Source organism: Podarcis vaucheri, assembly GCF_965113315.1.
Source record: "Podarcis vaucheri genome assembly, chromosome: 13".
In the NCBI taxonomy this organism is placed as follows: domain Eukaryota; kingdom Metazoa; phylum Chordata; class Lepidosauria; order Squamata; family Lacertidae; genus Podarcis; species Podarcis vaucheri.
Window position 1 is genome coordinate 43,915,139 of NC_138751.1, and position 26,604 is coordinate 43,941,742.

At 46.9% G+C, this 26,604-nt stretch overlaps 1 protein-coding gene across 2 annotated transcripts in view; it reads right to left on the reverse strand.

Moving 5' to 3' along the window:
* Window positions 1–624: 624 nt before the first annotated feature.
* Window positions 625–26,604, reverse strand: part of PIP4K2B (phosphatidylinositol-5-phosphate 4-kinase type 2 beta) — a 37,187-nt gene continuing 11,207 nt past the window's right edge. For both annotated transcript variants that reach the window (XM_082195019.1, XM_082195020.1), the window contains exons 3-10: window positions 22,286–22,382; window positions 19,198–19,350; window positions 16,680–16,826; window positions 14,893–14,931; window positions 11,250–11,363; window positions 8,792–9,050; window positions 5,853–5,956; window positions 625–2,315 (exon numbers count right to left, since the gene is read on the reverse strand). In XM_082195019.1, coding sequence (XP_082051145.1) covers window positions 2,235–2,315; window positions 5,853–5,956; window positions 8,792–9,050; window positions 11,250–11,363; window positions 14,893–14,931; window positions 16,680–16,826; window positions 19,198–19,350; window positions 22,286–22,382 — 994 coding nt within the window. In that variant the 3' untranslated portion in view covers window positions 625–2,234. The remainder of the gene's footprint in view (window positions 2,316–5,852; window positions 5,957–8,791; window positions 9,051–11,249; window positions 11,364–14,892; window positions 14,932–16,679; window positions 16,827–19,197; window positions 19,351–22,285; window positions 22,383–26,604) is intronic.

Consider the following 26,604-nt stretch of genomic DNA (forward strand, 5'->3'; position numbering starts at 1 on the left):
CAGACGTTGGTAGGAATATCGTCACCAGTGTTTGGCGCGGATGCTTGTGTATTTCTAATGGCAACCTAGCGGAAAGTAGGGTGAAATGGCTTTTAAGAGTCGAGATGCAAGCGCCCAAGAAATGGATCCAAGAGTGGAGAATCTTCCCAGGCTGTATGCTCTTATTTCACAATGGATTTCGAGAGCATGCTTTGAAAGGTGCCCTTTCAAAGCTTTCAAAGCATTTACAACCTGCCGACATCCCCATTCCCACTCTGAAAAGTATGCTCACATATTCACAACCAGTTGTAGTCAGCTGGGCTGGATCTACACTGATCTTCTATAAATAAAACAATCTATAATTCTTAATGGCAGTTTCCCATTGCCGGCGGCATGCTGCTCTGCAGTGCCCTCGTGTCACATTTCAATAACACGTTTTTAACATTATAAATGACAAGTGTAGATCTGCCCCACGATGCTTAAAACATAGCTGATCTGATAAATTAAAGTCACAAGTGAGAAGAGGAGGGACTTTCTTATCCTATTCCTAATGCAAGGTTTCATTTAGGCTTTTAAGAAACCTCAATCTATTTACAGCATACTCCACGATTTTCAAGTTTTGCAAAACTTTCTAGGTCTTTACAATTGTGGAATCAATTTTCTTTTTAATCAGGCGAGGGTGGGGGATCCCATCAGAGAAGAAGGGGCATATACTACAAGGGAACGGGGAAAGAAGGAAAGAAAACATTCACCACATTCTCAACAAGACAGAATCCACAAATCAAGAACTATACTACACAGCACAAGACACAAACTCCCCAACAACCACATTCAGGGTAAGAAAGGCCTATGTGAGAAACAGTTTCAAGGCAGAGTAAGCAAAGTGTCTTGATTGCAAGGTGACGGCTCAAAAACTGTTATATCCATCTTAAAAAAGAAACCAGCCCACAAACAACCCCCCCTCCCCCTCCCACCCCACATAAGATTTAAAACATGGAATCAATGCGTTGCATTCCAAATCTTCGGCAGTTTCAACAAGCGTGGCTGTTCAATCCAACGTTACTGTCTGCAGACGTAAGAGGGGGGAAAGTTGCAATTCAAATGGGGCAAGAACAGTTTGCTTTCTTGAAGAAAACCGACCTAGCACAAATTATTCCAACGTTCTGTCCTAGCTCACAGACAGTCTATCTTAGTGGTTACGGAACAGTCAGCTGCATCGATTTATAATGTTTTTTCCCCTATGTTCTAGGATCATGTTCTTCCCAAAACTCCAGGGAGACAGATTTCCAACACACTGATTCACAACACAATACGCTGCTTTAAAAAGTGGGGGCCTTCTCATGGCAAGCACCGTCTTATGGGATTCGCAACCGGATCCAGGGTTTAAAAAGTTGGCTGAACCATGATTAGCTTAACACTGGCAAAACATCAGTTATGTTACAGAGGCAACTGAGCCCAGGTGCTCCAAAAGAAATGTCTTTGCAACTCGTCCAGAGAATGATTTAATGTTGCCACACCCCCTTCGGAGTCAGTCTCTTCGCCAAGGGCCTTCGTCGTGCTCCAGAATGACAGGTGTAAGAATTCTCCTGTAACTGCTTTCCTCCCATTGACTTGCGTGGTTTTTTTAAGCAGCCAACTTGCCATCGTATTCCACCCCATCTCTTTTGAAATGAACATTGGTGCAAAATAATAATAATAATAATAATATTGGGGAAATGTAACCCAAAGGGGAAAGTTCTCTGTTTGAATAGACTTAAAATGGCTTTTGCACATCGCTGTAACAGTTTCCCCTCCAAACGGCAAACGGTTATTCCCGTCCAGTTCTTAGAGAAAGAAGCAACAAGAGGTTTGTTTGTTTTTTTCTCGCTCGGAGTGAAGAAAAGCAGTTCCAATCGAAGGGACAAATGTCTGTGGAAGTTTCTGCTATTTATTCACATTTGCGTCTGACCTTCAGGAGACTGTGATACTCTTCAAAGGTAATTCCTCAGGTTTATGTTTGGATTTTTTCGCAACCAAAGAGAGAGAGAGAGAAAGAGAGAGAGAAACCTCCACTTTTCCACCAGGTCTAGCGGAGTATTTGGAGGCCTACAGCTATGAGTTAGTTTTCTGCTAGGTCACACGGTTATCGCACATTCACTGAACATCACACCCCGGCAGAGTGGGGGTGCATTCCTGTTGCCCTGGAAGTCACATCCTGCACCCACCCCCACTTTGTCTTCTCCCTCTGCTTTTTTTTGCCAAGGATGGGAAGGCAACTATGTCAGGATATTGGACATAAATTCGTTGAAGCGTTTCGAATACTGCTCTGGATTGACTGTGGAAATCTCTGCTCCGGCCTGGAAAACAAAACAGATTCAAGCAACGAAACCTCCTTCACGGACAAGGGTTGGCGCTATAGCAAATTCTACGTTGCCACCAAACGTGCATCACTTTGAGAGTTTGGAAGCTGGAAGTCACCAGTTTTGTGGAACTGGAATAGAACTGTTATAACAAATGTAACTTTCTATATGGAAAAAAGGGATAAAATATTATTATTATTTTAAAGAGAGTCTGGAAGACTAGCAATTTATTTGCTTGCTTGTTTAATTTCTATACTGCCCTTTATCAGAGGATCGCAGGGCGACTTGTAATACAAAAACACAAAAATATACAGTGGTGCCTCGCAAGACGAAAAGAATCCGTTCTATGATTCTCTTCGTCTAGCGGTTTTTTCGTCTTGCGAAGCAAGCCCATTAGCGGATTAGCGCTATTAGCGCTATTAGCGGCTTTTAGCGGCTTATCTGCTGATCGGATCAGCTGATAAGCAGCTTAGCAGCTTAGAAAAAGGGGGGGAAGGGAAAAAAACCAGCAGGAACTTGCAAGACATTGTCGTCTTGAGAAGCAAGCCCATAGGAAATTCGTTTTGCGAAGCATCTCCAAAACAGAAAACTCTTTCGTCTAGCGAGTTTTCCGTCTTGCGAGGCATTCGTCTTGCAGGGCACCACTGTAGTAACGAATGAAAACGGTAACTCCTGCCACACGTACACAATTTAAAGGCCGTAAATTGTATAATTAGCTAAAGACCTGGGGGAATATTTTTGCCTGATCCCTAATTCCCCCCCCCACTGACCCACATCAATCACCCACGGAAAGAAGCTGGAGTTTTGCTTCCTCAAACGTGTTCAGTTGCAGGCATGCTATCTAATCACCTCCTCTGTGAGCTCTGGGCAGGAATACCCATGGGAGACTAGCGAGAATGAATGCTCAGCTGGAAGATGGGGCCCAGGCCACGGGTCACCAAGATGGCGCTCACAGGCACATCTACAAAGGCCCACAAGCAGGGGCGGAGGAAGAGGGGGGCGGGGGGGGGCAGGCCGCCCCGGGTGTCACCACTGGGGGGGTGACAAACTGCTGGGCAGCACTCACCGCGGTGCCTGCAGCGCGACTGAGCAATGCGTCTCTCGTGGGAGTGACGTGGTGGCTTGGGTGCCCATGGGCTCTGCTCTGCCCTAAACAGTCTGCCTGCTGCCTCCCCCTCAGCTGTAGGGTGGCTGAATGGGAGGAGGCAGGCAGACTCCTCGGAGGCCCTGCGGAATGTCCTGCCCCGGCTTGGCCCGCCCCCAGAGGCGGCTGGCCCCGCCCCTGAGCACAGGGCATGTGCACCGCCCCAGGCACCCGATTGGCTTACTCTGCCACTGCCCACAAGGTCCTGGTATGCCAACCCCTTCCTCTACGGCAGCCTTTCTCAACCTGTGGGTCCCCAGACGTTGTTGGACTACAACTCCCATCATCCCTGAGCTCTGGCTTTGCTAGCTAGGGGTGATGGGAGTTGTAGTCCAACAACATCTGGGGACCCACAGGTTGTGAAACGCTGCTCTACAGAGATTAGCCTTGACCTATGGGTGGGGCTCAGAAGACAGCACAACAGCCCCCACAGTACGAGGAAGGTTAGTGGTAGAACTAGCAAACATTTATTGAACATGTCACTCGTTTAGTCTTGATGTTTCTGCAACCCCTGTGGTTTGAAAAATCCAAACGCCACACCTACCCTGATTAACAGGGCGCAAACAGGCCAATTCCAGGCAAGGAAGGAAGCACTCTTGGGAGTACTTCACTGAACATGAAAAGAGCAAACTCCGTAGTAGGAATGACTAGGCAAGCAGGTCGCAATTACCTACAGTGGTACCTTGGTTCTCAAACGCCTTGGTTCCCAAACACTGAAAACCTGGAAGTAAGTGTTCCAGTTTTCAAACGTTTTTCGGAAGGCGAACATCTGATGTGGCTGTTGGCTATTATTTCTGGGGCGCCTGCACCAATCAGAAGCCGCGCCTTGGTTTTTGAACATTTCAGAAGTCAAACAGACTTCCGGAATGGATTAAGTTCGAGAACTAAGGTACCACAGTATTTGGCGCTTCAGTTTTTTTGCTATTTATTTTGCATTTTTATTTTTGAGGCCCGGGTTTCTCTCTTTCTGTTTCTCTTTCTTTTCGGTGTGGTGTTCTGTATGCAGCGTTCAGGTTTAGACCAGGGGCCAGCATGGGCCAGATCACTCCTGCGGAGATCCTCTATGGGCCGGACAGCGCAGCATGACGCTGGGAATCGCTTCTGCGTATGCATGCCCAGACGCCAAAAATTGCGCCTGCGCAGAAGCAATTTCCGGCATCTGGGCATGCACAAAAGTGATTTCCAGAGCCGCGGAAGAAAGGCCCCGTGCCGCACCGGTTTAGCACAGCACGTGGGGACTCACTGAGCAGTCAGTTCGGGGGCAGCTCGTAGGCTGGTTAAATGACCTCCGTTGGCCGTTTTTGGTCCATGGGCCTTAGGCTGCCAGCACCTGGTTTAGACTTATTACAAGTTATTGTTAAGTTTAAGTTATGTCTGCTGCAACTGAGATTTCTTATGGACAATGCCAATCCTGAATGTATTGGATTTGTGACCATTCTGCTCCTTTGCCTTCAGTAGCAGTAAAGCTCTGCTGCATGAAATGCCTCTGGTCTATTTTTTGGGGAATCCAACAATGTGTTTAAGTTGTTACTCTGAGCTATACATTGGAATCTACTCCGGATCAATACTGAATATAATTTACCGTATTTTTCGCTCTATAGGACACACCCGACCATAGGACGTACCTTGTTTTAGAGGGAGAGAACAAGAAAAAAAAATTCTCCCCCTCTCTGCTCAGTGCCCCTTCAGCGAAGCGCCAGGAGAAACGGAGCCCCTTCCATTTCTCCTCCCGCTTCGCTAAAGGGCCACTGCACAAAGAGGGGGAGAATTTTTTTTCTTGTCCTCCCCCCTCTAAAACAAGGTGCGTTCAAGGTGCATTCGCCCAAAGCCAGTTCCTGCTGCGCTCTGGAGGTTTCAGGCAGCTACCTTGGAAGCCTGGAGAGCGAGAGAGGTCGGTGCACACTGACCCCTCTCACTCTCCAGGCTTCAGTGAAGGCAACTCGAAGCCTCTGGAGCGCGGTGGGAGTTCCCGCTGGACTCCGGAGGCTTCAGGTTCCTTTAGACCTCTCTTTGGGGCTGGCGGGGCGGAGCGCTGCTTTCCCCCACCGCCAGCCCCAAAGAGCAGGTCCAGGAACAACGCAAAGGCTGCATGCAGCCTTCCCGCTGCCCCCTGAGCTTGTGGGGCTGGCGGTGGGGGGAAGATCCCTGAAGCCTTTGGAGCGCAGCGCAAGTTCCCGCAGGCTTCAGGTTCCTTTTGCTGAAGCCAGGAAAGTCTTGCTCTCCCGGCTTCAGCAAAAGGAACCTGAAGCCTGCGGAGCGCAGCAGGAACTCGCGCTGCGCTCTGAAGGCTTCAGGCGGCTATCCTGCCGCCCCCCCAACACTTGAATTGCAATCCATGAAACTTTCCAGCAATAGGTTCTGAACGAGCAAAAGGAATGGATTTGTCTTACCCCGTGTTTCACAGTTTTGGCAGCGTGCGCCGCTTTTTTCTTTGTGTCATACGGTGTGAGGATATCTATAATCGCCATGAAATAGACCTCCTTTTTAGGGGCACCTGATTACAATGAGAGAGGAAGAGAGAGAGGGAAAAAACTGGTTAATCCAGGCAAAGAGTCATATTTAGGGCAGGCTGCCTACTCTTTGGCTAGCAAGCGCAGTTCAAGTATGGCCAAATGTTTTTGTGGTTAGATCTGTGAGTTGAGGCCACCTTTCCAGCCCAACAGATGCAGATGAAGGGGTGACTATAGTATCTTGCTGACAATCTCAATGTGGCAGAGCATAACCAGAAGTCAGCAGCTGCTCTGAGCATTTGCAGAACGCCTCTCCAATTGGCTTCATGATGCTTGATTGGCAGTTGATTTGTTTTGATTCCCACTGCCCCCCAGATAAGGGCTTTCCCACTGCCAATGCACCAGCCCCCCTGGCTTTCGACTGGAGGGGTGGAGCAAGAGAAAGGACCACAATAATAAGGAAATGAAAAGCAAGTACTGCTCAGACACACCTAGCAGAGACCAACAGCTGTTAAGAGACAGGAGTTCTCTCCATGGAATTATCATGTTATTAAGATTAGCGATTTTCCAATTTTTAGGGAACCCATAATGAACAGAAACCTGTGTGCATTTCAAAGGATTTTGGGACACAGTCTAGGCCACAGTCTGGTTTATTCAGGACACTGGCCAGACCTGCTGGGCCTTATGATTGATCCATGGGCACTGCAAGTGTGCCCAAAAACAGACCCAATGATCCCCGCTGTGGTTGCACATTGCTGGGGAAAGTCAGGGCTGTGTACACATACACACACATAAAATTTGCTTCCTATCCAGTGCATTCCCATCACTGCTATGTGAAGACATGTACACAGTATGGTATGCAGGCTGAGACCTTACCTGTCTGCGCACTGTCTCGCCAGAGTGGTGCATGCTCTGGTTATCTCCTGCTTGAACTTCTGCAACATGCTCTACGTGGGGCTATCTTTGAAGGTGACTCTGAAACTACAACTAATCCAGAATGCGGCAGCTAGACTGGTGACTGGGAGCAGCCGCCAAGACCACATAACACTGGTCCTAAAAGACCTACATTGGCTCTCAGTACGTCTCCGAGAACAATTCAAAGTGCTGGTGCTGACCTTTAAAGCCATAAACGGCCTCGGCCCAGTATACCTGAAGGAGCGTCTCCACCCCCATCGTTCTGCCCGGACACTGAGGTCCAGCGCCGAGGGCCTTCTGGCAGTTCCCTCATTGCAAGAAGTGAGGTTGCAGGGAACCAGGCACAGGGCTTCCTCGGTAGTGGCTCCCACCTTGTGGAACACCTTCCCGTCAGATGTCAAGGAAATAAACAACAATCTGACTTTTAGAAGACACCTGAAGGCAGCCCTGTTTAGCGAAGTGTTTAATGTTCGATGTTTTGTCATGTTTTTAATATTCTGTTGGGAGCCGCCCAGCCAGATGGGCAGGGAATAAATAATAAATGATGATGAAGAAGATGATGATGATGGTGTTAGCCACAATCCATATCTATCCTGTAGATTTCTGAGAAATACTATACAGTGGTGCCTCGTAAGACGAAAAGAATCCATTCTGTGATTCTCTTCGTCTAGCGGTTTCTTCGTCTTGCGAAGCAAGCCCATTGAAGCATTAGCGGATTAGCGCTTTTAGCGGCTTTTAGCGGCTTATCTGCTGATCGGATCAGCTGATAAGCGGCTTAGCGGCTTAGAAAAAAGGGGAGAAGGAAAAAAAACCAGCAGGAACTCGCAAGACATTTTCGTCTTGCAAAGCAAGCCCATAGGAAATTCGTTTTGCGAAGCACCTCCAAAACGGAAAACTCTTTCGTCTAGCGAGTTTTCCGTCTTGCGAGGCATTCGTCTTGCGGGGCACCACTGTATTCTGATGCATTTCCCCTTGGAACCAGTTTGAATCTGATTCCATAGGAAGGCATCCATGCGTCCTCTCTCCCCACTGGTGTGGACAGACAGCAGACAACTTGGAAATGCGTCAAACTGTATTGATGCATACAATGATGTGCAAATGTGATACGAAATGCAAAGGGGGGAAATTATCACACTATGTTTTAAGAGGGCAATGTGTACACAGCTAAGGTTTGGTGCAAGCTGTCTTGCATTGGCACGGAAAGAGTAGGCAGGCAAGGGAGCTTCGGTGGTTGGGTGATGGTGGTTCAGGGAGACAAGGGTGTCGGGATGCCCAAGGGAGGTGCTTCTCATACTTGGGTCCCCAACTATTGTTGGACTACAATTCCCATCATCCCTAGCAGGCAGGACCAGTGATCAGGGATGATAGGTGTTGTAGTCCAACAACAGCTGGGGACCCAAGTTTGAGAAACACCGCGAGAGGTATTTCAGATTATTTTAATTTCATTCAACTAGCCAGCCACAATTTTAATAATAAATAATAATAATAATTTATTATTTATACCCCGCCCATCTGGCTGGGTTTCCCCAGCCACTCTGGACGGCTTCCAACAAAATATTAAAATACAATAGTGCGTCAAACATTAAAAGCTTCCCTAAACAGGGCTGCCTTCAGATGTCTTCTAAAAGTCTGGTAGTTGTTGCTCTCTTTGACATCTGGTGGGAGGGCGTTCCACAGGGCAAGTGCCACTACCGAGAAGGCCCTCTGCCTGGTTCCCTGTAACTTGGCTTCTCGCAGTGAGGGAACCGCCAGAAGGCCCTCGGAGATGGACCTCAGTGTCCGGGTAGAACGATGGGGGTGGAGACGCTCCTTCAGATATACTTCAGATATAATTTTGTTGCAAAATGTCTGTGGTCCGGGAACCTATCAGCACAACACTCTGGCTTCCATCCAGAGGACTTTAGACCGGGCTTCCCATCTCCTCCTTTCCACCCTATTCACCCACACCGATCCCAAACACTCACTTTCATGGCTTTTCATAGCGTAGACATCCACGGAGGGATCAAATTCCCCAGGCCCAAAAAACCGGGGGAAGTTGAGAAGGTTGCCTGGACTGTCAGGTGGGGTCCCATAAGAGCCAATGGGGTTCCCACCAATGCCGTCGTTCTCGCATTCTTCGTCTTCTGCCCGGTCCTCAACTTCCATCTCCTCTTGCTCAGCACGGTCCACGTCGTGAATCCCCACCAGCAAACTGTAATCCATGATCTTCAGCTGAGCGAGAAACTGGAAGCCAACAGAAAGACAGTCTCTCTCTCTCTCTGTCTCCAGCTGCTCTGATCTCAAGCTATGATCCTTTTCAAACTCCCCACATCAGTTTCAAGACTCTAGACCTCTTACCCTGGACTCCTGCATTCTCCTGTACATTTCTGTTCTTCCTAATCCTTCCTTCTGTCCTGTTTTTGCTCTCTAGAATCAATTCAGAACGTATCTCCCATATCCACCCTTTTGCTCCAAAAGCCCCCATTCTTCATACCAGCAAATGACAAAGGCAAAATTTATTCTGGAATTAAGACTGGAGGAACACTTCGTTCACCACATATATATAGGGATGCGGGTGGCGCTGCGGGTTAAACCACAGAGCCTAGGACTTGCCAATCAGAAAGTCGGCGGTTCGAATCCCTGCGACGGGATGAGCTCCTGTTGCTCGGTCCCTGCTCCTGCCAACCTAGCAGTTCAAAAGCACCTCAAAGTGCAAGTAGATAAATAGGTACTGCTCCGGTGGGAAGGTAAACGGTGTTTCCGTGTGCTGCTCTTGTTCGCCAGAAGCGGCTTAGTCATGCTGGCCACATGACCCGGAAGCTGTACGCTGGCTCCCTCGGCCAGTAAAGCGAGATGAGCGCCGCAACCCCAGAGTCGGTCACGACTGGACCTAATGGTCAGGGGTTCCTTTATATATATATATATTCATTCCCAGGCCTAATCATTCCCGGGCCAGCGACTCACACAGAAAAGTGGTGCGTGGAGGCAATTTCCACCCTGGAAGTGTGTGTGTGTACACACACACACACACACACACACACACACACACACACACTTCCAGGGTGGAAACTGCTTTCCTGTTTGGAAGGAGGCAAACTCAGAGGAGAGGCTGGGTCAGGCGATTGTGCTGCGTTTTTGTGTTGGCCCAATCCTACCGGGAGCGCAGGGGCGGGCAGTTATTAGAACCCAGAGGAGGCTGACAGGAAAGAGGCAGATAATCATGCCCTCAGGAGCTGCCAGGATCAAACCAGTGCATCAAAACCAGAGTTCTTGTTGCCACCTGGTCAGGACTGCACACACGGTTCTGGCTGGAACAGTCGCACAACAGCCCACAATCCTCTTATGTCTGGGAAGTCAGGTGACACCAGATAACCAATCCAGTGCCACTGACTGGCTGATACAAAACTCCTGCCTTTGTCCAGCCCGGGCAATTTGCCCTTGAGGGAGACCAGTGCATCTACCTTCTGCGCTCCTGACTATTGGCTTTCAGTCATCCTGCTGTCAGGCAATTTAATCACCAGCCGAAGGCACTTGTCCACCTCTGAGCCTAAGTACCAAACGCTTGGGAAGATAGAGCAAATGATACCCTGTGTGAGTGGCACTCTGGCCTCACTCAAAGCTCTAATTCAAACATACCGTATATACTCGAGTATAAGCTGACCCAAATATAATCCGAGGAACCTAACTTTAGCACAAAAAACTGGGAAAACTTATTGACTCAAGTATAAGCTGGTTCACCACACCACAAACCTGGTGGCGGCAGTGGCGGAGGAAGAACAAGCAGCCCAAAAGGGCTGCTTTCGGGCTGCTTGTTCCTCCTCCTCCGCCAACAGCGGCAAAGGCGACGGAGGAGGAAGGGGCAGCCTGAAGGGGCTCCTTTCTGGCCGCTCGTCCCTCCGCCGCCGACTCACTTGAGTATAATCCGAGGGGGGCTTTTTCAGCATAAAAAATGTGCTGAAAAAGTCAGCTTATACTGGAGTATATAAAAAGGTAAAGGGTCCAGTCGTGACTGACTCTGGGGTTGTGGCGCTCATCTTGCTTTATTGGCCAAGCATGTGGCCAGCATGACTAAGCCGCTTCTGGCAAACCAGAGCAGTGCACGAAAACGCCGTTTACCTTCCCGCTGAAGCGGTACCTATTTATCTACTTGCACTTTTGACGTGCTTTCGAACTGCTAGGTTGGCAGGAGCAGGGACCGAACAACAGGAGCTCACCCCATCGCGGGGATTCGAACCGCCGACCTTCTGATCGGCAAGTCCTAGGCTCTGTGGTTTAACCCACAGCGCCACCTGCGTCACTCGAGTATATACAGTACTTCAATTCATGTCCATAAGCATTCTAACTTACAGGGGTGAAATGAGTCTGCAAAGGTTCCCCATCTATCCTATCCAGGTTTGTGGACAAGCTTTCTGCTCATTCGCATTTTCGCTCAGCAAACCCTACCTCGACATCTCGCTTCAACTTCTCCAAAAAGTTCTTTTTGCTTTCCTCTCCAACGTGGAGCTTTTGGCCTTCGTTCAGAAAGTCGTTGTCCTTGAAGGTCGGCAGGTCCTTGGCCTAGAGAGAAGATGGAACTGGAATAAGTGCAATATATATATATATATATATATATATATATATATATATATATATGCAGGTTTTGGTGTCTTCGGGTGTCTTCCCGTGTAAGAGTCGGGGTGTCTGGGCGACGTTTCGACGAGGTCTCACTCGTCATCTTCAGGCTGGTGCTTTCGGCTTCTTGTTACTGGAACAGAGCTCTGTTCCAGTAACAAGAAGCCGAAAGCACCAGCCTGAAGATGACGAGTGAGACCTCGTCGAAACGTCGCCCAGACACCCCGACTCTTACACGGGAAGACACCCGAAGACACCAAAACCTGCATTCCTGTACCCGTGAAAATCTACGAAAGCATATATATATATATATATATCTCCCTCAATTTCACGCCGAGGCTGGATGAGATCCAAAGAGGTCACATCTATCCAGGAAAGAGGCCTTGGTCCTAACAGGATGCTCACTGAAAAATGTCAGCTCTCTGAGGTTATGGGAAAGGCAAATTCGACGCTGGAAGCGTTTAGGGTTAAGATGAAATATACAACGGGAATTATCGGCCGGGCACTACTGGGGGCTAAAACTTAAACACCCAGAACAATCCTCTCTCTGACACACATGGCACAACTCTTCTGGCAGCAGACTGAAAGGCACCAAGGGCTGTAATGTCTTCTGAGGCTGCAGGGTGACTTTTCCAACCCTGGGGAAATTTTGGTTTCCTCTGGTTTGTTGGGACTATAAAAAGCCACAGTGCTGCCACACTTAGTACACGAGTCCTGGGTGCAAGTTCTCTCTTCCCCATCTCAAGAATGACAGTGTAGCCTTGCGGCCTGTCTACAAAACTCTCATTGTTGGCTGTCAACAATGCTAGCCAGAATTAGAACTTTCCTGTTTAGGGATCAAGTTCTTGGATCAAGCGATTCTGGAGACAAGGAAAAAGGGAAGATGTTCTGGTTGGGAGTTTCCCAGAGTAATCTGTCTAGGCGCCTGGCAATCAGATATTAGGAACACCTAAAAGGGTTCCGGTGTTCAGAATTCTTAGGTCAAAATCTGCACAAAGAAGAATACCAAAATCCTACGGCCTTATATGTTATAATAATAATAATAAATTTTATTTATATCCCACCCTTCCCAGCCGAAGCCGGGCTCAGGGCGGCTAACAACAATAAAACAGTATAAAGCATCTTAACTGCTCTTAATGCGGGTGGCGCAGAACCTAGGACTTGCCGATCAGAAGGTCGGCAGTTCGAATCCCCATGACGGGGTGAGCTCCCATTGCTCGGTCCCTGCTCCTGCCAACCTAGCAGTTTGAAAGCACGTCAAAGTGCAAGTAGATAAATAGGTACCACTCTGGTGGGAAGGTAAACGGCGTTTCCGTGCGCTGCTCTAGTTCGCCAGAAGCGGCTTAGTCATGCTGGCCACATGACCCGGAAGCCGTACGCCGGCTCCCTTGGCCAATAAAACAAGATGAGCGCCGCAACCCCAGAGTCGGCCACAACTTGACTTAACTGTCAGGAGTCCCTTTACCTTTACCTTTAACTGCTCTTGGAATAGATTTAGGAATATGACCCATTTGACTCTCTTACTCACATATATCTCTTCATCTGAATCTTCATCACCAATATTCATCAAACATGAATATTGTATCTACCGTGGGCTCAAGTCCTAGCGCTGATGAGGGCCTCAAGATCATGGGCAGGAGCCTAGATCTTCTTCTTCTGCATTTTTTCAAAAGTCAGCAGGTACACTAACAACTATAGCCAAATGGGCAATTTTATTTCTTCTGCAACTTCCTTAGGTGTGAGTGAAAAGACTTCTCCCCACTGCACTGCTCATGATCTTCTGGGGCAACTGCTTATTTGGCAGGGTTAAATGCCATTTTCAATAACCTGCAATCACAAAAGTTTGATTTTCAAAAATCAACTGAGAATCGAAATCCCCAAAAACACTTGTTGATTCTTAAGCATTCTTTTGGACGTACCACCAATACGATGGGTGTGAGCATCCCCCTACAGCAGAAAAGGCCGGTCCCAAAAGACATTTTTGGTACGACTGTTTAGGGCTCTGATGCACAGTCTGAAAGGTTTATACTCCCGTCTGGTTAAAAATATTCGGTAATCTGAATATCTAATCAACTGGCAATCCCTAAAATAGGAGAAAAGCCATCTGGCTTTTCCGGATTAGTACGAAAAACAGGACAGAATGAGGGAGGAGAATTAAAATACTTCTTAAATAACCAAATGGAAAAATAAAACATTGCATTAAAAAAAGGAATCATTTCAGGCATTTGATAAGATTCTCGTTTCTAACATGAAGGAAGCCGTTTAAGACACATACACACCCGCTAACTGGAGGCAAACATATATGTAGCATAATTTGGGAGGTGGAAGGGAAGCCATAGGAATTATGTTTGCTTATAATTACAAAGAAGAATAATCCTGGATGAGACACACACACACACACACACAGTTTGAAAGGCCTGGACGGGCGAGGTAGGCAACCAACTGCCCTTTGGACTATCCAGTCATTGGAGATCTCCACCTGACCTTACTTACTCACTTACTCCCCCCCACTGCCTGCCCAATCTTATGGCTCAAACAAGTCTCTCAAGTCCAGCCAAACTGGATCAGATCCTCTGGTTTGGGGAGGAGCAACTTTCTAGAAGCATACCAGCTGCACAGTCCACATATATCCAGCAACCACAATTACCAGGAAACAGCCTTGATAACCAAACTAGGGTGCCCTTTTCTCTGTCACCTATCAAAAGGGGTCCTCATTGATTAAACGAGCTGAAATATTAGTTGGCTAGTCTGGTGATTAATGCAAGGGTAAGCAACCTCCCCCCCCCCCCCGTCGAGGGCTGCATACCCTTGGGAGCAATCCAGTAGGGACCATATGCTAACAGCGGGTGGGAGGAGTTTGGATTTGATGTCCCGCTTTATCACTACCCGAAGAAGTCTCAAAGCGGCTAACATTCTCCTTTCCCTTCCTTCCCCACAACAAACACTCTGTGAGGTGAGTGGGGCTGAGAGACTTCAGAGAAGTGTGACTGGCCCAAGGTCACCCAGCAGCTGCATGTGGAGGAGCGGGGAAGCGAACCCGGTTCCCCAGATTACGAGTCCACCACTCTTAACCACTACACCACACTGGGACCACAGCCAAAGATGGGAGCATTCCGTATCTCCCTCTCATCCATTTCTCTCTGCTATACCCCTTTCCCCTTTTCTCCTTCTTTCTCTCTCTGCTATACCCATTTCTGTCTCTCCCTCTGATTCACTCTTTTTTTAAAAATCAACGGAATGAAACTTCAAGAGAGGCTGTTGCTCCCTGCTCTCTCTAACATTGGCAATCAAAAGTTATGAGTTAAATGGGGAGATGCAGCTATACATCTATTCAACCACCTCTCCAACACCCAGCACACACATCTGAAGCTAGGGGGGAACTGCACCCCCTTTCCTCTAAGCCTACCAGAATTATAGCCACAGCAGCAACATTTGTAGATTTATTCAGAATGCCTTCCCCGACCGCTGCTCTTACCTTTTCCTTGTCGCTGGCTTCCCTTGCTACCGTTGAACCCTGGAGAGAAAAGGGGTGGAGACCTATTTTAGAGCCACTTAGTATTTCAAGAAAATATAGCCCCCAGTGTTGAACCTTAGATAACCGAGAGCCTTTCTGAAGATTTACAGCAGTGAGAGACGGAGAGACTTAAAATCAAATTCACAGTACAGTGGTGCCCCGCAAGACGAATGCATCGTAAGACGGAAAACTCGCTAGACGAAAGAGTTTTCCGTTTTGGAGGTGCTTCGCAAAACGAATTTCCTATGGGCTTGCTTTGCAAGACGACAATGTCTTGCGAGTTCCTGCTGGTTTTTTTTTCCTTTCCCCCCTTTTTCTAAGCTGCTAAGCCGCTTATCAGCTGATCCGATCAGCAGATAAGCCGCTAAAAGTGCTAATAGCGCTAATCCGCTAATCCGTCAATGGGCTTGCTTCGCAAGACGAAAAAACCGCTAGACGAAGAGAATCACAGAATGGATTCTTTTCGTCTTGCGAGGCACCACTGTATTAACAACAAAAAAGCAAACCCATTTTATGCAACCAGTGGGATGAAAATTTGGGTGTTAAAATTGCTTAAAAGTTGGGCGGGCTATGTGAAATACGGTGCAGGAACTTAGTACACAAATATTTAACTTCTGGCTATCACGTGCATAATGCATGTAGCAATTCTATGCAGGCAGATATTCTATGCATCGGTCAGGAGACTCTCTCACATGGCCCAGAGGGGCCCCAGAAGGCTAATGTAGAAATCCCTAAGAAAGCCAGAGCACAATAACACCGCAGTGTTAATATTCGGTTCCCTCTAGCGGTCTCCAATAACCTCTCACAAGCCTAAACTCTACCATGCGGCGTCTGAAAAGGACTTCTGGCACACTAGATGCAATTGTACAAAACCACCCTACAGCTAAAAGGGACGCAGGTGGCGCTGTGGGTTAAGTCCAGTCAAAGGCGATGATAGGGTTTCAGCACTCATCTTGCTTTCAGACCAAAGGAGCCGGCGTTTGTCTATAGCTAACTTTCCAGGTAAGGGAGGCGGGTGGCGCTGTGGGTTAAACCACAGAGTCTAGGACTTGCCGATCAGAAGGTCGGTGGTTCGAATCCCCACGACGGGGTGAGCTCCCGTTGCTCGGTCCCTGCTCCTGCCAATCTACCAGTTCGAAAGCACGTCAAAGTGCAAGTAGATAAATAGGTACCACTCCGGTGGGAAGGTAAACGGCGTTTCTGTGCGCTGCTCTGGTTCGCCAGAAGCGGCTTAGTCCTGCTGGCCACATGACCCGGAAGCTGTATGCCGGCTCCCTCGGCCAGTAAAGCGAAATGAGCACTGCAATCCCAGAGTCGGCCACGACTGGACCTAATGGTCAGGGCTCCCTTTACCTTTACCCTACAGGCAAACCCTCGAAAGCTGAGATTCTCAGGATACCACACTCCCATGACGAGAGACGGGATCCACATGCAAGCGGCTAACCTGTGAAATATCTGAAAGCATCTTTCCCCCTCTTCCCCATCCAGTTTGTTTATCTGAGCATTTCTAACTATGCTCTCTCTCACGTGGTATGCAGTAAAAGAATTAAAACACCTCCAATGTCCATCTCCTCAGGAAGAAAACTGTCAGACTGTCCACTACAGGAAAGAAGTTGGAATGTAATAAAATGTAATAACAGCACACTGGATCAGGCCAGCGGCTCATTTGGCCAATCATCCTGTTTTCACGATGGCCAGTCAGATGCGCAGAATGTGGCTCCACGCAAGAATGTTATAACGTCCCTCACCTTGAGATCGTATTTCCGATGCACTGTCAGCCGGTGGCTGAACACGTTCCTGGTGACCACCATGTATGTTTCCACGCCGTCTACAGTGAGCCTGTACATACCAAGGAACTGGGGGAGAAGTGTATTCCCATGACATTCCACAATGAACTAAAGAGGAGAGGAGGCGAGGAGAAAACAAGAACAAGAAGTCCGTCAGAATCAGGCCACAGAATTTCAGCACAGCTTGATCAAAAGGGACAGGACGGCTTCAAATCTTGCAAGTATATTTGAGAAACATACAAAAAAAAGGTAAACATTTCACAACAAGAGTTTGGAAACCCAAGGGATTATTTCTTTTTAGATAAAAGAAACCTTTGGAGGTGACCCGAAAACTGCAATTAATCCAGAATGCAGCAGCTAGACTGGGAGTGGCCGCCGAGACCGTATAACACCGGTCCTGAAAGACCTACATTGGCTCCCAGTACGTTTCCGAGCACAATTCAAACTGTTGGTGCTGACCTTTGAAGCCCTAAATGGCCTCGGCCCAGTATACCTGAAGGAGCGTCTCCACCCCCATTGTTCTGCCCAGACACTGAGGTCCAGATCCGAGGGCCTTCTGGTGGTTCCCTCGCTGCGAGAAGTGAGGTTGCAGGGAACAAGGCAGAGGGCCTTCTTGGTGGTGGCACTCGCCCTGTGGAACGCCCTCCCATCAGATGTCAAGGAAATAAACAACTATCTGACTTTTAGAAGACATCTGAAGGCAGCCCTGTTTAGGGAAGTTTTTAATGTTTGATGTTTTATTATGTTTTTAATATTCTGTTGGGAGTTGCCCAGAGGAGTTGTTGTTGTGATAGATAAGTGATTATTACTATTAATGATTTCTCTTCCTGGAACTGTCGTACACTCAGGTATACATCCTCCAGTACAGATTTGGGTTTCTGTGGCGGCTGCTCCCAATATATGTTTAGAGAGCAGTGAGCAAAGGCTTGCAAGGAGTTATGGGAGAGTGAGACCGGCAGCATTTTATTGGCTGTGATTTCCAGTGGCAGAGATGGCTAGACTTTGGCCCTCCAGTTGCTGCTGAATGTGGAATGCCCAGGGAAGGTCGCCTGGCACCTTCATTATACACCTGTAGGCACCAGGCAAAAACGTTCCTTTTAACCAGGCCTTTCCTTTGGTTGACCTGATCTACACCCTTTTAAAATGTGGCTCTTTTTTGGGGGGGGGGGCTATTGGGCTGTTGTTTTTATTTTTATTATGTACAGTGGTACCTCTGGTTACATACTTAATTCGTTCCGGAGGTCTGTTCTTAACCTGAAACTGTTCTAAAGGCAGCCCTGTTTAGGGAAGCTTTTAATGTTTAATAGGTTATTGTATTTTAGTGTTTTGTTGGAAGCTGCCCAGAGTGGTTGGGGAAACCCAGCCAGATGGGCGGGATATAAATAATAAATTATTACTATTATTATTATTATTATTATTATTATTATTATTATTATTATTATCATTATTAACCTGAAGCACCACTTTAGCTAATGGGGCCTCCTGCTGCTGCTGCGCCATCGGAGCACGATTTCTGTTCTCACCCTGAAGCAAAGTTCTTAATCCAAGGTACTATTTCTGGGTTAGTGGAGTCTGTAACCTGAAGCGTATGTAACCCGAGGTACCACTGTATTTTGTGGTCTTTTATCTTGAATTTTTTCTGTGAACTGTCCTGAGACCTTCAAGTATAGGGCAGTATATAAACGCTAATTATTATTATTATTATTATTATTATTATTATTATTATTATTATTATTATTATTTATTTATACCCCGCCCATCTGGCTGGGTTTCCCCAGACACTCTGGGCAGCTTCCAAAAGAATATTAAAATACTGTGATACATTAAACATTGAAAGCTTCCCTAAACAGGGCTGCCTTCAGATGTCTTCTAAAAGTCTGGTAGCTGTTGTTCTCTTTGACATCTGGTGGGAGGGCGTTCCACAGGGAGGGCGCCACCACCGAGAAGGCCCTCTGCCTGGTTCCCTGTAACTTGGCTTCTCGCTGTGAGGGAACCGCCAGAAGGCCCTCGGCGCTGGACCTCAGTGTCCAGGCTGAGTGATGGGGGTGGAGACGCTCCTTCAGGTATACTGGACCGAGGCCGTTTAGGGCTTTAAAGGTCAGCACCAACACTTTGAATTGTGCTCGGAAACGTACTATAATAATAATAGTGTCCCTGGATTCTTTGAAAAAAATCTGATAACCTTATCGGGCTCCATGGTGAAAGCCTTGCATACCCTGCACATGGTAAACCAGAGTAGGAACTAGCTCAATTCAGTACCAGAAATGTCAATTTAGACTGCAGTGGGACTGAGGACAACCTGGCTCTACTGTGGGAACCTAGCAAAGCAGATAATCAGAACTGCTTTCTTGTCCAGTGCTGGGAGGGCAGGAAGCTCCCGTAGAGAAATGACCCAGAATCCAGGCATTACCAGAAATAGCGCTTCCCAGTCATGCTAGCTTAGTGCTTAAGACACCCTTTTTCTCTCCACCTCCCTTACCTGGTGATACTTCTTCAGGATGTTGTGCATCTCTGCGACGTCTTCACTCGACACCGCCTTGATGACAAACCGCCGGTCGTAGGTGGTGAGGAAACGGACCCCGCAACGGCCATGGCTGTCACTGTACACCGGGGCGCTCCGCGTCACGGAATTCTACAAAGAGGAAAACAGAAGAACAAGGAGGAGATGCACCGGCCGCCTCTTCAGACCAGCCCTGTGAAAGTTGGAGCAACTTCACTTGATGCACGAGTAAGGAGGACATTGAACGCTGCATCGGAAGCACATCGTGCCATGCCAGTAGGGTGCCAGGCCTTGCGCACAACAGAACTCCATTATGTTGGCATGCCTGCGCTTTAATATAGGTAAAAGGTAAAGGCAAAGGACCCCTGGATGGTTAAGTCCAGTCAAAGGCGCTGATGGGGTTGTGGCGCTCATCTTGCTTTCAGGCCGAGGGAGCCGGCGTTTGTCCACAGACAGCTTTCTAGGTCATGTGGCCAGCATGACTAAACCGCTTCTGGCGCAACGGAACACTGTGACGGAAGCCAGAGCGCACGGAAACGCCGTTTACCTTCTTGCCGCAGCGGTACCTATTTATCTACTTGCACTGGCATGCTTTCAAACTGCTAGGTTGGCAGGAGCTGGGACAGAGCAACGGGCGCTCACCTCGTGGTGGGGATTCAAACCGCTGACCTTCAGCGCCACCCACTCCCCTTAATATAGAGAACTGTGAACAAAGCAAAACACTACGTCCCTCGTATTTCAGATCCTTGGCATTGCAATCGCCCCATTTTTAAACTTGGGTTTTTTTGCAATTGAAACCAAGAGTTGCTGTCTGTTTGTTGCTGCTGACTTTAAAAGGTAACCAATCAGAGGAATGCATTTTGAACCAGCAAAAATGGCTGCCCCTTAGGAAACCCCACTAACCACTGGCTGGAACGTTTATGAATATTCTAACGGCTAACTGCTTAGCCAAGGGGAAAGGTTAGCAATAAAATAGTGAAGTAGCTAACTAACTCTTTGGAATCAGTTCTCTAATTTTACCTCGATCTAGTTTTAGCAGAGTTAGAGACACCACCTTGCCAACAAAGGTCCATATAGTAAAAGCTATGGTTTTCCCAGTAGTGATGTATGGAAGTGAAAGCTGGACCATAAAGAAGGCTGATCGCCGAAGAATGATGCTTTTGAATTATGGTGTTGGAGGAGACTCTTGAGAGTCCCATGGACTGCAAGAAGATCAAACCTATCCATTCTTAAGGAAATCAGCCCTGAGTGCTCACTGGAAGGACAGATCCTGAAGCTGAGGCTCCAATACTTTGGCCACCTCATGAGAAGAGAAGACTCCCTGGAAAAGACCCTGATGTTGGGAAAGATGGAGGGCACAAGGAGAAGGGGACGGCAGAGGACGAGATGGTTGGATAGTGTTCTCGAAGCTACCAGCATGAGTTTGACCAAACTGCGGGAGGCAGCGGAAGACAGGAGTGCCTGGCGTGCTCTGGTCCAGGGGGTCACGAAGAGTCAGACACAACTAAACAAGTTTTAGCAGTCCTATTTTCTTTCCAAGTTTGAAGCCATTCCCTGATGACTGACAGAGCTAAGGTGAGGAGTGTGCAAAGGGGAACAGAGGGAAGCACAAAGACTGCAAACGTCATGTCCCTTTCTTCACTGAAAGCTCACTCACCATGCATGAACACACACACACCCCTTCTGGGTATTCAGTATATTTCCAAAGCTGCTTTAAACAGCTGCAGGTGTAGAAACCTCTTCTGTTTTCCCATAAAAGCTGCCATAACAGCTTATATACCAGGATTGCATTCCAGAGCAGCGATCGATTTCTAGACCAGACCTTTGCCCCTGAAAACACACTCAAACACAAGCCTGTCCGGGAAGAGGCTGGCACTCTGGACTGTGCCGCACATCCAGCACAGATCTTCACTGTGTCTAGTGGTGTAGTGGTCCAGGGTCACGGGGCCGGGGTCAAAGACCTGTTAGCATTTCTGCAGCAGGGCCCCTGTCTCTAATGTCTTAGAGCCACCCGAACAGCAAAAAAGGGGAGATTTATAGCCCCTGTATGCCCCAAGCCCAAGCATAGCCCAAGCATTTAGGGGCACCGAAAACACAAGGTGCTTCCATTTCAAGAGAGCGGTGTATGAGCTCTGTTGCAGACAACAGAGTCACTCTGAAATAAGTACTCTAAATCAATTGCCCATGTACGTGCACAGAATACAGTAGATTTAGCTGAAAGGCAACACATGGAGAACTGCACCAATCATTGCACAACGTCCTTAATTACTATTATTGTATAATTGTAAGATTATTGTGAAGGGACGCAGGTGGCGCTGTGGTCTAAACCATAGAGCCTAGGACTTGTCGATCAGAAGGTCGGCGGTTCGAATCCCCGTGATGGGGTGAGCTCCCGTTGCTCGGTCCCTGCTCCTGCCAACCTAGCAGTTCGAACGCACATCAAAGTGCAAGTAGATAAATAGGTACCGCTCCGGCGGGAAGGTAAACGGCGTTTCCGTGCGCTGCTCTGGTTCACCAGAAGCGGCTTAGTCATGCTGGCCACATGACCCGGAAGCTGTATGCCGGCTCCCTCGGCCAACAAAGTGAGATGAGCGCTGCAACTCCAGAGTCGGTCACGACTGGACCTAATTACAATTTACAATTATTGTACAATATTAGAAAGTTGTATAATCTCAGAAGAGGCGTTGCTGTGGTTATCATAAAGGGGCTCTGCACTTCTGAATTTGCGCTGCAGGCTTTCCTTTCCATTGCTTGCATGGTCAGCTACTGCTATCTTCCTCCTCCTCCTCCATATTGAACCTCCCTACTTCCCGATCTCATTCCCATGGCAAGTAACCCTGCTACTTCCCACCTTGGCCCCAAGGACTAGTATCTTGGCTCATCCTGCATCCTTCGCGCTGGATCTGTCTTGCTTCCAGTGAAGCAAGCTTCCTCCTGCAAGGACTTCCCCCCTGGCCTCACCCTGCAAACAAACCCCAATCCCCTGAACAAAACCTTCTGCAGAAACCACTCCCAACATATTGCAACCTTTTGTTTCGACTCATCCGCTTGCTTGAATGCTCCGTACCTGATAATCTTGATCGTCAATCGCAAACCTTTCGCGGAGATTTCGGAACACCAGTGGGCAGTACTCCTTGAATTTGAAACGACTTGGGAGGTTCTCCCTAGAAGCAGATGCAGAGAAGCTGTCTTTCTTTTCTTTTATTAAAATAATATTTATTGATTTAAGTTACACACTTATACAAAGAATTTACAAAGAATTTACAATCTCATACTACAAAAAGAAAATTAAAGAAAAAACAATTAAGAAAGAAGAAAAGAAGAAAATACAGAAAGAAGAAAAAGCAAATTTACTACATTAAAAAAATCTTCCTAATTAATACTTAATTAAACACTTAAATGAAAAAGACTTCTGACAAAACGAGTCTTCAAATCCTTCAGCATTAAGAGGTAATTTGGTTTTATATATACACTAACTCACCGTCTCCATGCTTTATGGAGCACAAGTGAAAACTGTTCTCTAATATTAAACCTTTTTTAAAAAATGGAATTATTACGTCTGCCTCTTCACAAGCAGTCCTTCAGATCTCCCCTTCCCAAGATGGCAAAAACTCATGTCAACCTCTTTCAGGATGGTACTGGATCCTCTTAATTCATATAATTTTGTGTAGTGGACAGTCACTGTTCTTTTGCTATAACTCGACCCAAAGCTGGTAGCAAACGAGTTCTATGACCTGGGCATGTGCAGGCTTCCAAGGAGGAAGTGTGGTCTGCATATGGTAATTAGGCTCTATCACTTAGTGGTTTGACATGCTAGCTTTTATCCTAATAACACGTTTAGCTTTTATCCTAATAACACATGCCACAAATCAGTGTCATCTTGTATCACACCTTGTGACACTTGAGGAATCATCCAAAGAACGGAACAGCCACTCATGGCAGTAGCTGGTGCATTTGGCAATGTTCAAGGTTGCAAAAAGAGCCCTCCCCTCCATTCTGTTGATGGAGATCTCTTCTAGATCAAAGAGAGAGCTGGTGCAATCAGAGCTGCATTTTTAATGCTGACATTGTCACTGTAGTACTTGTGACCCAATTATGTTAGTATTGGTGCCAGCTCATAAAGGAACAATAGTCACAGGCCACCATAAGAGAACAGAACCCTGGACTAAATTGGATCGGTGTGAAACCACATAGCAACTCCAGCTTTTAATGTGGTTTTCATTACTGAGGTCCAGAACCAAGGGCCTTTTGGCGGGTCCCTCACTGCGAGAAGCCAAGTTACAGGGAACCAGGCAGAGGGTCTTCTCGGTAGTGGCGCCCTCCCTGTGGAATGCCCTCCCATCAGATGTCAAAGAGAACAACAACTACCAGACTTTTAGAAGACATCTGAAGGTAGCCCTGTTTAGGTAAGTTTTTAATGTTTGATGTATTAGAGTATTTTTATATTTTTGGGGGAAGCCGCTCAGAGTGGCTGGGGAAGCCCAGCCAGATGGGCGGGGTATAAATAAAATATTATTATTATTATTATTATTATTATTATTATTATTATTATTATTATTATTACTGTGCCTTTTGCTAGATAGCAGTTTGTCAAAGCCTTCCATAACCTTGCATTTATCACTACCCAATTACCATTGCATCATGCCTGTTCACCCTCTTTCTTGGCATATTTTCTCAGACAATGTTTAGAATCATAGAGTTGTAAGAGACCACAAGGGCCATCGAGTCCAACCCCCTGCCAAGCAGGAAATACAATCAGAGCACTCCTGACATATGGTTGTCAAGCCTCTGCTTAAAGACCTCCAAAGAAGGAGACTCCACCACACTCCTTGGCAGCAAATTCCACTGTCGAACAGCTCTTACTGTCAGGAAGCACCACAGCAATACTCTCTAGAGCTGATGTAACCAATAGATAAAAGTTCAGCTTCTCCCTGATTTGTAATCCTGCCAATCGAATCCAATGGAAGACAAGCGGGTGATTCCTCTTGATGTGTGCTGTGACACTCTTGTTAGGACTTGCATTTTCACTCTGCCCAGCAACTTAGAGAAGTTGGCAGTGTTTGTGCAGACATAGCCCCCAGCTTTTCAGAAGACATTGGCTTAATCGTATATAGCAACCAGATCCATTTACATCTGTACCAAGTAAAGGTCTTTCCCCCTTGTGTCTCTGCAGAGTCACATTGGTAGGTATGTGCCAGCCAGAAATCTTAACGTGCTGCAGAAGTTATGGCACCTATACCAGCACATGTCTGACCAGATCCCATCCCATAAACCTGAACTGGGGCGCATTACATGTGTTGGGATACTGCCGGGGAAACGGGGGCAGCAGGCTGGCCCCCAGCTGGCTCCAGCCACTAGCCAGCAGCCAGACGATCACCGGTCTCCCTTGGAACAGCATCAATCAGCAACACAAGCCTCAGATACGTTTAGAGACTTCTGTAAGCTCTATCAGCAGAGTGAATAAATCTTCTCACAGCAGAAGTGGCGGACAGAGGCAGATGTAAGCATTAATTACAGGCATTTATTCAGCATAGTTCAGGAACAAAGGAAAACATGTCTGCCTCCCTTCGTCTCCAGCAAAACAGCTAAAAGCAAAAGCAATATACAAACGGAAGTTCCCAGCAGACTTGCTAGAAGTAAACAGGCATGTGACACGTAACAGTCATGCCTGTTCCCTTTTAAGGTGGAACAGAACTATATCCTAACAACATGCTCCCCTAGCACAAATGTTGAAAGTACTTCTGAAGATAGTTGCTCCGTTGCTCTGGAATAGTACAAGAGTACAGTGGTACCTTGGAAGTTGAACAGCTTGGTTCCTGAACGTTTTGGCTCCCGAATGTTGCAAATCCATACATGCCTGTTTCCTGCAGCCTATCAGAAGCCGTACTTTGGTTTTCGAACATTCTGGAAGTCGAACGGACTTCCGGAACGGATTCTATTTGACTTCCAAGATACGACTGTACAATTAATATAGTGCTTGTGTGCTGCTGCAGAAGACCAAGGCATAACCCCTCGAAGAGTTCTTAAAAGGGGCAGTAGAAATTCTCCTTCCCTTTCATCAACATCTATGAAACATTTTTGCAAGATAAGCACAACAAGGAGTGGTCACCTAGAACAAATATTATAGCAAGGTACCAATTGGCAGCACAGTATCATGACTCTTTACTTGGAATCCCCACTGTGTTCAACAGGTCAAATTCCCAACTAAGTGTTCCCAGGATACTAACCCCAGCTAGTTTGTTCCCCACTCCTATGTTCAAATGCTGGGCAAATGAATTTCCTGCACCCCAAATCCTATATTTAGACAGAAACAAATATTGTCCTTTATTTTATGGGAAGTTATTCTGTTCTTGGTTCTTCTGCAAGGTACGGTAGATGCTACCCTGAATATATCAGTCTCCTGAAGGAGAATGAGGTGGCCTCAAATCAGATTCCAAAACGTTCATGGTCTAACTATACAGAAGCGGTTGAAAAGCACTAAGCGCTAAAAATTGCAAGGTTAATGTACAGTGTAGCCACAAAACACACAATCAAAGTGTTCCTTGGTTTCATAACAGCTGTCCAAAGGCAGGGAGGGGAAACTGTGGGCAAGCTAATCTTGAGCTAAAGCGGTAAGAGCTCTTTCCATATGCAATACAAGATGCATCTTGTATTAACACAGGTTTAAACTGCTGGAATGAATGAATGGAATGAATTTGAAACACACAAAACCATGGCATTAGCATATGGGATGTTTATTTATATGCACTGAACTTCACAAACACCCCAAGAACACACATATACACCTCGGGTGCTGTTCAGTTAAAATCCATTCATTCCCCCACCAATTAAAAATCATTAGTTTTAGGATTTTGCCAATTGCTTCCTGTGGCAGTTTCGTCATATTCTTTTCGGCTTCTGCTTAAAACACTTTTGTGCGGGCGAGCCTATCCAGACCTGTAGAAGTTACATTTTACATTTTTTGCAAGCCAAAAAGAGCTTTTCTTAAAAAAAAGAACTGATATATAAATTTTGTTAAGTGAAAATAAACATATGGAAGGAGGTGCTCCTTTTAAGGTATGCAGGTCTCAAACCATGATAGGCTGAAAATGTAATCAGAACATCAAAATGGGCTTGAAAGCATAAAATCTTATAAGTAGCCATATGCAGCTAGGTCTGAATAGGAGTTGTAATGTTTCTCATGGCCTGTCTTTTTCAAAAGATGAGCTGGATCTTCCAAGCCATATCCACACACCAGCAGGGTTTAGAGTACACAGACAGACACGTGGGAAATTGTATATAAAACCATGCTCCTCTACGGTCTATGCTTCTCGTTTCTCTCACCTCCATTGCAAAGTGACTCCTGTGAAATTATGGGCGGTACATCATTGTACATCATAGAATCAT